This window comes from Hyperoodon ampullatus (assembly GCF_949752795.1).
Source record: "Hyperoodon ampullatus genome assembly, chromosome: 16".
Classification (NCBI taxonomy): domain Eukaryota; kingdom Metazoa; phylum Chordata; class Mammalia; order Artiodactyla; family Ziphiidae; genus Hyperoodon; species Hyperoodon ampullatus.
Genome location: NC_136929.1, coordinates 31,593,505 through 31,611,884, shown reverse-complemented (window position 1 = coordinate 31,611,884; position 18,380 = coordinate 31,593,505). Strand labels below are relative to the sequence as shown.

The window sequence follows — 18,380 nt, the reverse complement described above, 5'->3', positions numbered from 1 at the left end:
TACATTAAATCCCATATCAATTCTATAATCTGTTTCTAAATTATTTAATTATATAATTGGGTTCAATATCAGAGAAAATCAGGGCGGCTTTTTAAAGGTGAAGGTGGATGGTGTGAGATTGCTTAGAAAAAAGTTTGCCAAAACACATTAAATAATACTTTGGTAACATGAAAGTAGTCATCAACCATTCTCTGAAATCAGTGATCACAGCTCTAAAAATGAATCATTAACAAGAACAGAATGAAAAGGAGAAAAAATATATTTTACAGCATAATTTTATGTTTTCTAATAATAAATAAACACCTGTAACACTTTGTGTATATAAACTTTTTAAATCTACACACTGAAACGAGATCCCTATCTTTGTTAGATTCACTTCTTGAAGAGAACATTTTCCTAAGAACTCTCTTTTTGTAAAAGCTGCCTTACTGTGAAGTGATGTTGTATATGTAAAAATGTCTAATGGTATAGTGTTCTGTCACCATATATACACATATGTAGTAATATTCCAGGCATTTTTATTTCAGTGTATTGTTATGGCTTCCCAATAAGCCAGATAAAAATCATGTACAAGAACATTAAAGATTAAGGAAAGTGCTTTCCTTAGGTGTTTGCTGGCAAAAATTCACCTTCCCATTATAACTCAGTCAATGGACAGTGATATATTTTGGCTATTACTTTCCTACAAATTTGGATTCCCAGTTTTCAGAGCTGCTGCCTGTCTAACGTTTGTGGCTTCTTTGGTTGCCTTTTCGTAGGAGTAGGTGCCATGGTGAAAGGTAAATGTGCTACGTTTCTGTTTTGTAAATACTAAACTCCACTTTTTGAACACACAGTGGTAGCAAAAATAAGTCAAAGATGTAATGTCTATTTAAATACGTTTCATCTAGTCGTCAGTGCTTAAATTAGATTGCATGCTTTGGCTAGAATCAACAGTGTAAATATTAAAAACTTCAAAATTCATATGACCCATCCCCCTCCTCTCCATACACGGATACGAGGTTGAAATGTGTGTGAAAACTACTCCTACCCATTTAAATACTGTAGGGAAAAAAAACCCCAAGCTTTTATGTAAGGACTTAAAAAAATACTTGCCATTAAAACTTTTATTCAGGACATTCCAAATTTGCTTTGCTAAATGGATATATTCACTGCTAAAGATACACAGAGACAAGAGCTGTTTTTAAATTTATCACACCGCCCCTAGTTCTGCGCTAAAGAAAGTACATTTTGTATATTTAAAAACACACGCTCATTAAACAAAACTCTCCAAAACCCTAGCGCCCGCACCTAGCTGCCTTCTAGGTTTCAGCCTGTGAGTTTCAGGTCCTTGCACAACACCTAAGACCTGTAAAACTCTTTTTTCTCTCTAATCCTGGCAGAGAACAGTCCGTAGAGATCTCCCTCCACGTCTCCACCCGAATTCCCTCTTTCCCAGATTCCACCCGCTTCTTTCCTTCCTCCGCCCCCAGCTCCGCCAGCCCAATCTGTCAGAGAAGTTGTGTACAAACTGCGCGGCCGCCCTGCGCGCGAAGCTCGTGGCCCGAGAGGGGTGCGGTCCGCCCGGCGGAGGCGGAGCTCTGGGCAAGCTTCTCCTTTCTCATAGGCTAGTCGCTCCGGCCCGGCCGGCCTCGGGGCCTCGGGATTCGTCGGAGAGCTGCCAGTCTCGCCGCTGGGCCCCGCCCCTCCAGAGTTGGGTAAAATAGAGGCGGGCGTCAAGTGTCAGTAGTCGCGGGGCAGGTACGCGCGCTAGCAGCTCGCTCGGGGACACCGGCGGTGGCGGGAGCGGGCTCCGGGGGAACGAGGGAGCGTGGTGGGGCGGGGCGAGAGAAAGTGGTCGCCCGGAGGACATCGGCGTTCACGCGAGGCGGAGCGGAAGAGTTTGGGGTTTCGTGCGCGCCTTCAAAAACCGCGCCTGCTGCGAGCTGAGGGGTCCGCCCGGAGCCTCCCCTCCTCCGCCCGCCGCCCCGCGCCGAGCTCGCCGGCCCGAGCCAGCGTGGGCGACGTGGGAAGCTCGCTCAACCCGCACTCCGTGCCCGGAGCCGACCCCCGAGTTCCCATGGCTACGCGGGTGCTGACCATGAGCGCCCGCCTGGGACCCATGCCCCAGCCGCCGGCCCCGCAGGACGAGCCCGTGTTCGCTCAGCTCAAGCCCGTGCTGGGCGCCGCGAACCCGGCCCGCGACGCGGCGCTCTTCCCTGGCGACGAGCTGAAGCATTCGCATCACCACCCGCAGGCGCAGCCCGCGCCGCCGCAGCCGGCGCCGCCGCCCGCCGCCGGCCCGAGACTGCCAGCCGAGGAGCTGGTCCAGGTAGGAAGAGCTGCTCCCTCCCTCCGCCTCCCTCCCGGGACTCGGGCGTGTCTCGCCGCTGCGACGCGCGGGCGACAGGGGCCGCTCCAGGCTGGGGCGCGCGTCGGGGCGCACCGCGGCCCGGGTCTGGGGGGCAGCCCCGCCCTGCTCTCCTGGCCGGGCACTCGCCTTTCGCCGGGAGAAGGTGGGGGGACCTGAAGGGGAGGGTCCAAGGGAAATGTGCCCTGGCAGCTCTGTCCGGGAAAGGTTAAGGAGGGAACTGGTGCTCACGCGCACCTTAGTTGTTTTTCTTCCACTCGGGGGATGAAACCTCGTACCTCACGCCCTACTTCGCTTCGATTCCGCGTGTCCTCTTAATCCCGCCTCCTGCCGCTGCCCCGGCCTTGGACTCCCCCCCTACCTACCCCCGTCCCACGCCGTCCCGGGTTCAGTGGAAACGCAAATCGGGGTGCTGGAGGGAGGCCCCTCGGGGTGCTAGTTTCATATCCCTTGGTGCAACCTGCTTTAGACGCTATCGTAGGGCTGCTTTTGGGAAACGGAAGTTGGAAAAGCTAAGGTGGTGTTGGAGCGCTTATTTTTCCTTAAAAAGAAAGACAAAGAAAGACCGGGGGTTGTTGGTTTCTACATGTGCATGTAAATTTCCTCCTGGAGCCTCGATGAAAGCTGGCAGTTGGCTTTTACACTTGCCCGGCAGCAGAATTAGAGCAACCGCCTGTTTCTTTCGCCCACGCAGGGAGTCATATAGCCCAGAAAAAACTTCCCGGGACTTTTAGCCTGTCCCAAGGAAAAAAAAAAAAAAAAAAAATTGGAAACATACCCACATGCAAACAGCTGGAAGAGCTAAAATCAGAAACCACTAACCACCATGGGAGCGAAGTGCACGAAAGGGTTTAGTTCGGTTTATTTCAAGACGCCTCATTTAATAGCCCCTTGGTACACTGTGTATTTGCTACCCAGCTTCTGCTCCGGGGGGTCTGCGAGTGTCGCAGTGCTGTGAAAGGGCAGTGGCATTTGTCAGAGAAGTGACTTACAAGACCAGAGCGTTAATTTTTATTTTTAAGTCGTGTCTATGCGGGAGACACGGTCTATATCCACACCGAATGATTCGGGGTCTGATTTGAAACACTTGAAATTAAGTAGTAGCAAAAAATGACTATTATTCTCTGGTTAGGATGCCGCGGTTGATCGTACTCTGAGCATCTAGTTTGGGGTGTTTTGTGTGTGTTTGTGTTTTTTTTTCTGTTGAAATTTCCTTTCAGTGTAAAAAATTGTAGAAGTTTATGTTATACCAGGAAAGACGATAGCTGGAAAAGACGGAGGAGACCAGTTACAAGCTGGGTTGTGTCCTAAAAAAAAAAAAAAAAAATCACCATTTTAAAATGATTTGGTTATTTGTCAGTTTGCTGCTTAGAAGACACAAGAGGATAAGGATGACTGAGCTTTTTACAGAGTGAGGGGGAATGTAGCATTGGCCCACTGAGGAGCACACGATAAATCTTTGGCTCATGACTGTGCTGGCGACAGGCAGCCTCTCCCCACCCACGGGCCCCTTAGCACCACTCTACCAAGGGAATGGTTTTCCCCTAGGTAATTAAAGATCTGTTTTAGATAGGGATATGAATAGGAACATTTCATTATCATATTAACCAATTACAGAATCTGCTGTTTAAAATCAACATTTAGATCAAATGGTGAAGGGTGAAGTTGGTTTGTTCTTTCAGTGGATAGTATGTTTTGCTCAAGACATTGTATTTAAGTTTCCACTGAACTATAAAATGGAAAAGGCACTGAAATAGCCAAGGAATATGTTTTATATTAAATATTTTAGCAATATCTACCCAAGCAAAAAAAAAAAAAAAAAGGAGAGAGAGAAACTTTGCAATATTATGGTTAAGGTTTGCTGGGGGTTTTTTTTCTTTCTGTTTTAAACACTGAATTTACCTGTATGACATGAACGGAATCAAGGTAGTTTGGCCATATTACAATACTGTATTTCAGTTGCAAACTTAAATGTAATGGGGCAGGGAACCCTGCTTGTAAGTGAGTGATGATAAAGTATACTTTATTATTGCATCAGAAAGGAATATTTTTTCTGTTTGCTTCCTTTTCCTTCTTGGTTTGTCTCTTTCACTTTTTATCTGGGGTTGATTGGGGGCTATTTTACCAAATACTTGTTAAACCCAGTTTCGTAAGTTTTTGGTGAACCATTTTGTTACACAATTGACAAACCTGATATGTTTATAAGCAATACTTAGGAGTTTGCCTTAGTACTTTTCATAAGGATTGCTGGGGGGAATTTTTAGTAAGCACAGTTTGTCCTTCCTGAGATGATGAATTGGGTGGATTATACATGTTTGTATCTCTTCTTTTTTAGACAAGATGTGAAATGGAGAAGTATCTGACACCTCAGCTTCCTCCAGTTTCTATAATTCCAGAGCACAAAAAGTATAGACGAGACAGTGCCTCAGTCGTAGACCAGTTCTTCACTGACAGTGAAGGGTTACCTTACAGTATCAACATGAACGTCTTCCTCCCCGACATCACTCACCTGAGAACTGGCCTCTACAAATCCCAGAGACCGTGCGTAACACACATCAAGACAGAACCTGTTACCATTTTCAGCCACCAGAGTGAAACGACAGCCCCTCCTCCGGCCCCGACCCAGGCCCTCCCTGAGTTCACCAGTATATTCAGCTCCCACCAGACCGCAGCTCCAGAGGTGAACAATATTTTCATCAAACAAGAACTTCCTACACCAGACCTTCATCTTTCTGTCCCTCCCCAGCAGGGCCACCTGTACCAGCTCCTGAATACACCGGATCTAGATATGCCCAGTTCTACAAACCAGACAGCAGTGATGGACACTCTTAATGTTTCAGTGTCGGCCGCCATGGCGGGTCTTAACACTCACACCTCTGCCGTCCCGCAGACTGCCATGAAGCAATTCCAGAGCATGCCCCCTTGCACATACCCCATGCCAAGTCAGTTTCTTTCCCAGCAGGCCACTTACTTCCCCCCGTCACCACCAAGCTCAGAGCCTGGAAGTCCAGATAGACAAGCAGAGATGCTCCAGAATTTAACCCCACCTCCGTCCTATGCTGCTACCATTGCTTCTAAACTGGCAATTCATAATCCAAATTTACCTGCCACCCTGCCAGTTGCTTCGCAAAACATCCAGCCTGTCAGATACAATAGAAGGAGTAACCCCGATTTGGAGAAACGACGCATCCACTACTGCGATTATCCGGGTATGTGATCCTACCTGGTTGAAGCATCGATATGTGTATGTAGTGTGTGTTTGTGTGTGCCTTTTTACACAGGAGAGTAGTGCTTGACAATAAAAAAAAAAAAATTCCCCTACTCTGTTCTTGTCGCATCCCAGTCTCTGTGCCTCACCCAAGTTGGTAACCGTTTAGTTACCTAGTGTTTATGTGATGTGTTAAAATATCTGGAATATTTGGGGAAAAAAGGTTAGTTTGGACTTTTTTCTCTTTAATATTATATACCTTAGAGTCTTGCTACATTTTCTTTGTTTACCGTAGCAATCTAAATTGGAGTTCTTAAGTCTACATTAAGTACCCTGAAAAGGGGTTACTTAAGTAAGGTAGGGGAAAATAAGGGGTGGGACTGAAGAGTAGGTTGCTACAAGACAGAACTATCTACAGAATAGACTTCAGGTTTGGTTCTGATAGCATGTGAACATATGCTCATTCTTGAATGAGGTACGTGGTCCAAGATATAAATTGATGACGGTTATGAATATATCTACAAGTTGCTGGCATAAGCTAGTTTATGATTAATACAGGGTATAATTTATTATACATGATACGGCATGACATACTAAATGAAAAAACAAGACATGTGGGAGTACAGAAAATTGCAGTCATCTTGGATAATGGTTTAACACTGTCAGCTCTAGAGCAATTAAAAATTTTTAAATCACTAAAGGATGCGTTACTAGTATAAGGCACCTACCGGTATAAGCACAGATTTCCCATTTGTAGCTTGGCTTGATTGCCTGCTCTCTTTCTGCTGAAGTGATACATAAAGCAAATCACATTATACCTTTAATCAGGTAGTGGGGGAGTATGCTTTAAGACATCTCTTAAAATTGGAAGTTTCAAATACCTCCTTGCGTGAGAGATTTCTTCTTTAAAGCCAGATTTTAAACACCGAGTCATCAAATGTAAAGATTGCAAAAGGATCTCCAGAATGACACGCTGTTCTTCTCCTTTATTTTAGGCTGCACAAAAGTTTATACAAAATCTTCTCATTTAAAAGCTCATCTGAGGACTCATACTGGTATGTTAATTTTCTTGTTAATTCTGTGAGTTGTGTAAACAGTATTAAGTGGTATTCATCCCTTAAAAGCCAACACGTGGTTTGATCTCTTCTTTCTTCTGTCAACTTTTATTTTTTAATGGCCTACCTTTTCAGCACTGGCTTGGCTCAAAATTCAGTTCAGTGAAAAAGTTTGGTTCCAGGAAGGCTGACGTTCCCTCACTAAGGCCTTGCCCTGTCACCTCACATAGAATTAATTGCTCGCAAACATAAACAACGATGTTTACTAATGGATTTTAAAACTTTAATGCCACTGCTATTCCTATCTTGAAGGAGAAAATGTAACTCATTTTCTCCCTCCGCAGCAAATCAGTTGGCTTCTATAAAAGTGTGTCAAACACTAAAACCTTTTCTGTTTAGCATGTAAAGCATAACTGCTGAATACATTATCTTTAGTTTCACCTTAACCTAAAATATCTGCGTTTAGCATGTTTTCCATGCTTGGTGAAAGGTAGGGTCGAAACTGCAGAGTATTAAAATCAGGCAAAACTGGGGTCGTGGTTTAAAAGTTACTCTACATCCTACCCCAGCCCGTAGTTTATACATCAGAGAGACTTTATCCTTATTCTAGCTTATATCTCATCCGTGTTTAACATGTTTAGCCCCTATAATTTTATGAATACATATCTTGTCAGATCTATACAATCATTTAAAAATGCTTTTTCATTTTAAAACTTTACATCAGAACTCATTTGAGGACGAAAGTAGGTGGCAAGCTGTGAAAGCCTCCAAGTACCCAAAGTATTTGCAAATATATAGGTGGTTACTGTTCGTGATTTTCTTAAAAGGATAGCCCTAAAGGGAGGAGCCAATACAGACTGACGTGTTTTTTTTTTCTCTCTCAGTAAATGCAGCTTTAACCTAAACTTCAGAGAATAAGTTTGCTAATAAAAGCAATGACCTAGCAAAATGTTTTATTCCATCATTGCTATGGAAACCAAAGTATTCAACAGTTCCTTTGAATGAGTTGTTGGATTAGTGTGAGGACTTGAATCTCCCCAGGCTGGATGTTACTATGGAAATTGAGTTTTGATAAATGAAACAGTTATCTCTTAACTGCTGCATTAAAAAGTAAAAGCCTTTGAACAAAGGTCAGTGCTGAGATAGAGCTCTAAGAGGAATATGGCTGCAGACATTTTGTATGCACGTTAGGAAGTATTGCTTGATATCGCAGTGATAAACACTACTTCTTCAAATCTGAATAGTGTTGGTGACAGTGTGGTAGATTCCTGGGCTTTCTGAGCAACTGCTTTGAAAGAAAAGACATCTCATGTATTTATCAGTGAAACCAATGGGTTAATTCAGCCCCAAGTTTTTAGATAGAGACAAATTGATTATGTAAAAGGAAAGATCCTACCTCAGCAGCCCAAAGTAGAAGTTATATTTATAGTTAAACAAACAGCCATTAAGCACATAAACTCAATCTGAAGTTTTCAGAATACATATGACAAGGCCATGAAAACATTCCCTATAGAAATGCTAAACGATCCTTTATGTGTTACATATTAAGGAAACATTGAAAATGTGTTTTTACTTGAATTTTGATTAAGGAGAAGAGGAAATAACTTCAAAACTTTTGAACGATTGTTTTATTTTCCTTTGAAAGTCCTTGAAACAGGAGATAGAAAGGAGAGAACACGTTTCTCCTGAGGTTAAAGTCTCCTAATAAAAGAGGAGGGCGATACTATATAACGATGTAATCAACTGCTTATTGCAGGGATGTAGTCAGAGCATATCTAAATGGCCTTGCAACCCCTGTCAGGGTTTAGTGCTCTGAATGCTTATACCTAGGATTCTGGAACTTGACCTGCTGGCAGAGAAATTTAATAGTGGGTTGTCTTAACAATGCTTGTACTTAAAAAAAGAAAAAACAACTAAAAAGATGTAGGCCTAGTTTGGGTCCCATGCATGGACTTTTTCACCAGATCATAAATGTGTGGCCATCGACATCTGATGAGTGAGACCCTGTAATCCAGTTTAATAAAGTTTTGTTTGATAGCCTTTCAGATGCCTTGGGGAGGGTTTGTAGCAGACTTGTTCATCTGGCTAAACCCGTTCTTGGGTAATCATAGAGCATTGAGGTTGTTTTCTCCTCATTTCTAGTTTCTAGACAATGCCTTTGAAAATTACCTGTGCTCTCTCATTGCATCCTCCCCACCCTGCCTGTTGTTTTTTAATGAATGTATCTGAAAGCCAGCAAAGTCTTTTTTTTTTCTTCTTCCTTTAAAGGCCCAGGTATTTCTAAGTAACTGCTCTCATGTAATAGATTTTTGTTTTCTTTCTGTCTCCCACCCACCCCCTACCCACCTCCCCTGACAATTTGTTAGGGGACTTTATATGGGAAGGTCGATCTTGTTTTTGATACCAAAAATAAAAAATCACTTTTGAAATGATTGCCATTTTGCAGGCAGAATGTGAAGGACGCTAGGATTTCTTTGGAATATAATTGTGATTGCTTTAAAATGTCAAGTTACCTTATGTTTTAAAAATGATTTAAGCAATTAAAACAGCCTATGCCTGAGTTCTATTTAATTGCATATTCTGGATTTTTAGGTTGCAAATGCTTCTTGACTTAAAAATTGAACATAAGGATATAGTCCTTCCAAAACAAGACCCTTTAAAAAAAATTGGGGATGAAAGAAGAGTAGAAAATAATCAGTTTCTTGAACCAGAAGTCTCACGGCATTCAAGTTTTTCTAAGTTCATACACTTTGATTTCTTTATTCAGAAAGAATATGCAAATAATAAAAAGTTCTATATATGAGTAGACAAAATACCTGAAACGGATGTTTCCTCTATTCTAGGAAAAAAACTATTTCACTTAAAAACATGCTATGTCTTTATATACATGTGATACCATACTTATAAGCCTATAAGGGTACCCTTAAACGTGTGTAGGGGTGTTTGTGTTATTTGTAGTGTGTGTATATACATGTCATGCCTCTGGTTAGAAATAATTATGGCTGCTTCTAGGCAACAGTGTCAAGAAGTGTATATTTCCAAATAAAATTATTTGCACTCTTAACAGCGTTTAAATTCGAACATTCTACTGAAATTTGTGTAAGCCTCATGACGTGTACAAGGGGCTTTACCCATTGCCATCATTTGAAAGCTGCTCCCAAGCACCTTTTTAAAAAAGAGATTCACATACCATCCGGCCCTTACAAATCAAGGTGACTGTTAAACTGATTCATAAATCAAAAAGAATATTCTACTGCAACCAGCAGTATAGTTGTTTCTGCTCATACATCTTACTGTCTTTAATTTCGTAGTGAAGATTTTAAAAACTTCTGAGCACAGGCTTGGGGCCAAAATATAGGAAGAAGTTAAGACTATATATAACAAAGAAAAATTTGCAAGAAATTGAAAACATTTCTCATCATCTGATACTGGTTTCTTGGTATGCCTAAGAGTACCATAAGTTAAAATGCTGCTTTTACATTGAGTGTGGAAATTTCTTTGAATATTGTGTTTACACATTAGTAAAAAAAAGTACTTACTTTCCAAAGAAAGAGTGCTGAAAAAGTAAATAGTGAACTCTGAATACAAATGTTTGAAATCTGAGTAGTTTTAGTCACATGTATGGCTGTGCACTGAACCCTAGAGTATATACTAAAGCAGTTCGGAAAAGAGGGTATGGTAACATTTTAAGGTCATTTGTCAGCTGTCTGGAGCCGGGCAGAAAACGAGCATTTGTGCAGAGTCTGAGCAGCACATGCACTGGGCTCCAGTATCCCTTAGACCCAGACTCTGCACGAGCTGCTACGTATGGACTAAATGACCCCAGAACGCCTTGCCATAGGTTGACAAGAAAAGGACCATTGGAAACACCCCACAAAATAAAATGGAAGCATAAATAACATAACAACACAAAATGGACTGTGGGTGAAGCACTATCCTGTTAGAATCTCACAGTGAGCTGTATTTGGGATTCCTTGTTTAAGAAAGAATTTCACAGTAAGCCTTGGAAAGATTTTGAGCCCAAGCCTACTTGTAAGGGGACTAAATTCCTACGTTCTGCCTTACTTGCTCTGTAGAACACTTTCTTTTCTAATGACATTTATATTAAGATGTTACCATGTATACTTTAAAATACAGAATCTCTGCTAGAGATTTATTGCTAAGCATTGATTTTAGTTTCAGTTTGGGTACTAAAAAATCCTTAGGTATAAATTCCTGTCTAGTTCCTTGCTCTACACTTATTATCCATTAAATATATTAGGTATGGATTTTTATTTTAAAATACTGACCATGTTGATAATAAAGGTATTTTGATCTGTAGCACTTCCCCACAAATAGAAAACATTCATAATGTTCTGAGCATGAGTTACTCCTTTTGTGGAACTGTGGGAAGTGGTAAAACACTTTAAAAATATAGGAAGGGCTTCATTTCCTTAGAAAATGATTTAGAGCTAAAATCCGCATATGATTGTATATATGGCCTTAGTGGAGATCATGCAGTTTGGATCTAGAGATCAATATTGGTTAAATGTGTAACCTGTGTTATCTGTAGAGGTGAAGAAGTTTTGCAGGATGAAATTATTTAGTACTCAGTAATTTTTTTGAGTCTATATTTGAAAACTATGCAGGAAAAAGTATCACATTTAGCCTGTGTTATATGTTACTAGTTAAACATTCTTAAATTATTTTTGTTTGCAGCTTTGAAATTTATTTTCTATATTGACAATTTCAAGTTAATGTAAAAAAAAAATAGTGGCTTAAAGAGATTCTCTGGTTCAGACCCCTGGAAAGGTATTTATGAGCGTGAAAGCTTAGAAACAATTTCTTTTTAATGACTCACTGGAAAGATTAAACTTTACTTCTGGGACTTGTTCTTTCATCCGAAAAACATTTACATAGAAAATTGATTAAACATTGTTTTGAGATGAGCTTATGGAAGGTTAAGAAGTATAATTTGATTAAGTCAACGTTTTTGACTGATCTTGTGGAGGATCCAAAGAGAATCTCTTCTTCCTTTTGTTTTTATAAATTGGTGGGAGAAGGTGGTTCATAGATGGATTAAGTAGAATTGCTGAAGTTGAGACAGAAACGGTTAGCTGTGAAGGTAGTGAGACTGTAGTTTTTTTAAAAGTAATGGTTTAATCACCAAAGGTTTTTACTTTGGCAGATATTTTTAGTTCTATAGAATGTAATAGTTGTTGACTTGATGGAGCTACATCTTTTCAGGTGAAAGATTAGAAACAAAGTAATGTCCTACTTCAGTAAGTGTCTCTGTAGCAGCATTCCTCTTCTGTCAGCCTGTATTATTTATATTCAAGGATCTTTAACAACTCTGATTAAGAGTGAGTTACTGTTGTAGAAGTACACCATAGGTAGCTTTCATTAAAAAACATCGGAGCAAAAGAAAATACTTTTGACTACTTTATAAATATAAACCTTTAAGAGTTGGGAAGAATCTGCAGGTCAAGGTAACCACGTGAAGTGCAAATTAAAGGAAAGGGTATCTAGTACTCATTCAGTGCTAGAAAAATGAAAACAGAATTTTTCTAGCTTGGTTAAGAAGGAGAAGGTAAAATATTTCACCAAGACTTTGCTTTTTAAAAAAAAAAATTCTGTTTGGGCTCTTATTACAAGAAGGTGAATCTGAATGTTGTCTTTTTGTCAGGAGGCACAGGAATTAGTATTTCATTAGCACTATCAATGATAGAGGATGTTTTTGTCCAGAACCCTTAGGAGAAGTAGCAGAGAGGAGCTTAGGTGCCTAGGGATTGGTGCTGCTGGGGTAGAGCTATCCTGTCACCCAGGATATCACGCCCACCCCTGTCCCCTTCAGGTGTGGCAGTTCCCTGGCTGCCTTTGGCCAGCACTAGGGGCTCCACAACTGCTTGGTTTTCATCAAATCCTATCCAATTCTGGAAAAGAAAGCTCGTTTACATAGTTGATTTCTCCTTGGACAACTTCAGGATGGATAATCAACTGATTCTGAACATGTCCTTCTGAAGAGGCTAAAAGTACGGTTCTCGCCTAAATGTACCTTTAGTCAGATTACACTCAGTGGTCCTCAGCAAAACAGAGCCAGGCAAAGCCCTGCTGCAGGTGGGTTTGTAGGAAAAAAAAGACACAATATGGTGGCCTCACATAGATGCTTTCCTGTCTCTTACACCTTCCCTCCTTTTCGTGAATGAAAATTCCCAAGTTGGTCAGCCTTGGGCCAAACGTGATTAACCAGAGGTGCATGAGAAGTGAGGCAATAGAAGACAGTCTCTGCCTTTGAGGAACTTTCACGGCTAGTTAAGGAGGCAAAATACAGCTATTTGAAGCCTTCATTCAGCAGTATCTGTGCCAGTGTAAATCAGTCATTTAAATCACATTTAAGTGATGATGGGGATATAGAGAAGTGGAATGATTTCTCTTGGACTTTTCAGAGGTTTTCTAGAAGGAATCAGGTGAGTCCGATTTTAAAGATACACACACAGGGAGAAAGAAGGGAATGTCTTAATATATCCTTTTAATTAGCCTCCTTAAAGTGAGTACATTATTGACAGGGATACTATATCTAGTAAACATTAGGTGCATTTTGCAAATACTGGTAATACAGATCTTTGAAATGAACTGCCTACCCTTCTGTTGCCAGGTGTAGGAGATGTTCTGCAATGACCTTTAATAAAAAGATTTTTAATGGAAAATTACTGACATAGATATATAGAAATATGAATTAATGAGCCCAAATCGTCTCTTGCTTTATCTGTTTTTTAAGATACATAACATTTCCCTATGAGTTTATTTAATCTTGGATTAAAGCTTCTTTTTTTTTAATCCTTTTATTAGAATGTATACTGTTTCAGCTCTAAATTCCTTAAGTCGCTAATGATGGGAAAAGATCTAATTATTCTTGAATTGCATGAAAATATTTTCCTCCTGAAATAAGAGCTCATTTTGAGCATCAAGGACTGAAATTCTAAGAATTAAGCTTAAGTATTGACTATTGAAATAATTTTATTCCACTTTAACAGTCAGAATAGACTATGGATGTTAAGCTCCTTGAGGCCAGAGACCAAGTCTTATTCATTGTGTTTTGCAAGTCGCTTGGTACAGGTTACACTCATCAGTACAGGTTATACTCTCCTTTACTAAACGGTGACTTTAATTTTGATGATTTGGGGCCTCTATCAAATATAATGGATTGGATTTATTTTTTAGCCATCAGGAAGGAAACCAGGTACGCAAATTTGCTGTAACAAAAAAGTTACCTAAAACAACTACTGTAAGATAAATATTGCCATCTGTGGTATTTTTCTTTTGTTAGAAGAATCTGTGTAGAACATTCTAGGGAAAGGCCTTGCTGTGAGTCTATTGGGTATGTTCAGCAGAGCAGAGAAACTTTTCCCATTCTATTGTGGTAGATTCAAAAGTCATGTCTTAATCTATTCAACAGAAGAAAAAACATCTCTAAAGACTTTTCAAATACTTTACAGACATGTTCTGCTAACCCACTGAAGTTCCTTTAGCCTGGGGTAAAAGAGAGCCATCATTAGGTGATATTTGGGGATTGTCAGTCCCAGCATAGAACAGCTCTCAGGACTCCACAGGTCCTGAAAAGCAGGTCTCCGCCCAGCGAGGGATGGCTCGGTCGGGGTGTGTCCTGGGCTTCAGACCATCTGGGATTTCAGGCCTGCTCTCGGTCCGTTAAGCTAGTCATTAACTGACCTTCACAAGTGGCTTCAGAATCTTTAAATAGAGGTGAACAATATCTTTGTGTTCCTGAAATCATTCATATAGAGCGTGTATTAGTGTTTGCTCATGGAGGATGCAGGCAGGACACTGAGGAAAAGTGGCGGCCGGGCTCCTGAGCGAGGAGCTCATCATTTTGCTTCTAACTCCTGGAGGTGTTGTGAGGATAAATGAGACACAAGTACCGGAGTTGGGAGTGTGTGCTCAGTGTCTGCTTCTGCCTGCTCCCTTCTTCTACTGGTGATGTTTTTGCTTAACACTAATTGACTTAATCAGTATGGACCCATATGTATGTGTAACTTTAATTTTTTAAAAGATCAGGGATTTCTAGTAAAATAGTCCTAGTAATTTTAAAAGAGAATGAGAAAGTACATACTTTATTTGAGATGATTGAAGCTCGTTTTACATGCTGTACAAATTTGTCACTTTTTTTTTTTTCTTTTTGCCTTTGGAAAGTTTCACATTAACAGCATGAGAACTTGAAAATACAGTTGATGTTGAAAGAGCTTAACTAAATATTTTAAATTGGTGGTATTGGAAAGAGATTCTGTAAAAATCCAATTAAACTTTTGAAAGCTCTATCTTGTTGAAATAACTTAAAGGAAGTTAGTTTGGTTTCCCAGAAGTACTATGCATAGTGTTTCTGGCTGAGGAAGAAAGGCCTGAATCTGCTATTTGGCCAGAAATTGGGTACCAGTTTCCTCTACAATGTTTTACTTGAGCCGTGTTGACACTTGAACAAATCCCGTAGAAACTGCCTCAAGTGGGGAATAGTTGTCCTTGCTTTTATGGTGAAGCCCTGGCCCCATAACTAACGTCCAGACAGTGGTAGTATTCTTGGCTGAATAATCTATAGATACATATAAATTGAGAGCAAAACCCCAAATGTTTTAGGAATTTTCATGGCTACCGTTTTTCAACCAATCAGTAAAGTAAACTTTTAAAACTACTGATGCAGTTTATTGCTTCCTAGCCAGTCAAAATAGTGAACAAAAAGAGTCTAGTGTCCCTTGTTTCTTAAATAAACTCTGAAAATTCAGTTCTCTTGCCATTTAATTATTCAATTCAAAAGACTAGAATGACTTCTTTTAAAATTGGGGCACTTTAGGAATTTTTTTCCTTGCCTCAGACATCAGAAATAACTTTCTCTTCCCATTAAATGACAGTAAAGTATTTAACCAACATGTTTGTTTTTGTGATTTATTTTTCACGGGGAACAAAAACAAACACTTGTGTGCAAAAGGTGAATTTTTTCTGTTTGATTTACATCGACAAGAGTGATAGCTACATTTCCAACTGGCCTTAAGACGTTTCTATGTATTAAACAGATTACATGTGAATATAAGTGAAAGAAAAGTGGTTTATTTCTTGTTACTCAAAAGGTTTAAGTATATTAGCTTAAATTCTTTGAATTTACTCTGAGGGGAAAAAAACACTTCAGGTACTGAGGTGTGCATTTTTTTAAATGGAGCGGTAGGAACCTAAAAGGGACTTAAAAACACAAAAAATATCTGTGTCTTGGCTCAGAGGCCGAGGAGAGGAGAGGCGAAGAAGGGTGGCTAAGGGGTGCACACCACAGGCGTTGAAAGAAATCTCCTGGGAAGTAACTGGTGCAAAATTCAGAGGGCTGCTCTGGCCCTTCCATCTTTGTCCTTAATGGGATTTTGTTCAGGAGTCAAGAGTGGTTATCAGGACAGCAAAACACGTTAACCACGAGCTGTGGAAATCTCCGTTTATGTGAACAATGTCTTTTAAAATTTGGACTCAGTTGAGTAATCTTACAACTTCCTGAATATGATCCTGCTAAATCAGGCAGAAAGGTACTTGGATTTCATCGTGGTACTAAGTAACCAGCGTTCAAAGCACCTCTTCCCTTGCAGAGGAAAACGTTTTAAGGAATTTAGGAGTTTGGCTATTCAGCGTTTTAAAATGCTATCCACATAAAACTCAGCAATAAGCCAGCAGTACTTTAATATGCAGATTGACTTCACAAACTCTCATCTTAAACTCATGGAAAATTAAAACAAAATAAAGCAAAAATATAGAAACTACTAGTGAATGCTCAGTGAGAAGTTTTTAGGTTTGGGGATTTATTTAGAGGAATACATGATCTTAATTAAATAGGATTAATTCTAAAACTGGACTGCCTTATAAATAGCAAGTAGTTTTTTTTTTTTTTTCCAAAGGTGGCATTAATTTTATTTGTATATCAAAAGTATGCGGTGATGCAGGGCAATTGCATGAAGTCAGAAGCTGGTCTGGAGTGAAGGATAGCAAAGGCTTTGACGGACCATCCGGGAGTTTCTTCGGGCGCCACTGTAGGCAGAATCCTTTGGGGCTGCCAATATTGAGTAGTTTGGAAAGATTAGCAACCAGCAAACTTTAGACAACATTAAGAATAATACAGATTGCAGGGGGTAGGGCAGCGGCTCAGATATCAATTCACTATTTACGTGAAGAGAGCTGTGAAAGAACAGGAAGATTGAATTAGAGGCTTTTCTATGTTACACATACAAGCTCCACGAGGTCAGGCATTTTTGTTTTATCCTAAGCATTCAGGGCGGTGCCTGGCATATAATACGCATTTGGCATGTCGTTGATGGAGTGAATTTTGCTTTTTGGCGCACTGCATTGCAGAGGAAAATTAAATGCATTTATCAGCAAATGTTAGAACTATTATGGCTGTTTCAGGACCCTTCACCAAAGTGAAGTTACCAGTACCAGACTTTCTGATCTGGCTGAGGAATTATGAAATAGCAAATGCATAAAGCTTCAGCGCCACTCAACTTTACTCTTTTTCTAGCTTTGTTTTGCTTCAGTCTGAAAAATGGGAAGGTGTGTATGTATGCATACTGGAGTGAATTTCAAAGAGCCAGTGCCCAGTAGTCCATTTTGGAAAGCCATGTGTTCAAGCAAACTGGCTTACGTGCTGGATGTTTCAGTGTGGCTATTTCAGAAACTTTTAGGACCACTTTGTTGAAGTAAAGGATCTCAGTTGTGGTCCATTAAGTTTATAGTATTGGTGAACAGAATACTTTTTCTGTCTGTAATTAAGTGCTCCTCCGCAAAACAGTGACTCTCTGCGCTAGATGACTCGAGGGGTTTTTAGTTCATCAGGGAATTCGCACACTTCCCTCCTCGGAGCATGAGTTTGAGAGAAACGCCTTAGCAGGCAGTACTGCCCGTGTCCGTGTTCCGAGTCATCCCTTCACCTCCTCCTCTTGGTCCCTTGGCGCAGGTGAGAAGCCGTACAAGTGCACCTGGGAAGGCTGCGACTGGAGGTTCGCGCGCTCGGACGAGCTGACCCGGCACTACCGCAAGCACACGGGGGCCAAGCCCTTCCAGTGCGGCGTGTGCAACCGCAGCTTCTCCCGCTCGGACCACCTGGCCCTGCACATGAAGAGGCACCAGAACTGAGCCGCCGCCGCCGCCCGCGTATCGCCTGCCGCCGCTCCTCCGCTCGCTTGGCAAAATTCTAAACTACAAACTTAACTATATAAAGATGAAAACGAAAACAAAAGACTGGAAATGTATATTTTGTATATTTGAGAAAACAGGGAATACATTGTGTTAATACCAAAGTGTTTGGTCCTTTTCAGAATCTGGAATGCTTGCTGTAACCTGGCCTCACCCAGGCAGATGCCAATCATCTCAGACAGGCAGCCTCATCTCAGTGCGGATCGGGGGTGCAGGGTGTGTTTGCAGTGTTCTTCCCAAAGCACCACCGTTTAATGTGACAGTGTTTAGTAAACAAGTCAGTTGGCAGGCACAGGAAGTCGGCTGGATTGTGTGTCAAGATTTTACTTGACATGAGAGGAGTTTTTTTCAATACTAGGTAATTCTCTAGAGGTGCGCAGCATACCTGGCAATTCCAAATAGCCATTGAACAAATGTGTTTTTTTGTTTTTTTTTTAATATGAGTTGCCTATATTTGCTCTTCGAAATTTTGTAAATATGCAAATCAGCTTTATAGGTTTATTACACGTTTTCTAAGATTCTTTTGGGGAAAAATCATAATTCTTTTGAAAATAACCAT

The 18,380-nt window shown here is 40.7% G+C and overlaps 1 protein-coding gene across 1 annotated transcript; it reads left to right on the top strand.

The window, feature by feature from the left end:
* Positions 1-1,825: 1,825 nt before the first annotated feature.
* KLF5 (KLF transcription factor 5) lies at positions 1,826-17,761 on the top strand (the record flags this gene model as incomplete). The annotated part of the gene is made up of 4 exons (XM_079722022.1): positions 1,826-2,311; positions 4,686-5,559; positions 6,554-6,613; positions 17,583-17,761. Exons 1-4 carry the CDS (start codon positions 2,060-2,062, stop codon positions 17,759-17,761), a joined length of 1,365 nt encoding a protein of 454 aa, XP_079578148.1. The 5' UTR covers positions 1,826-2,059.
* Between the last annotated feature and the right edge of the window lie 619 nt (positions 17,762-18,380).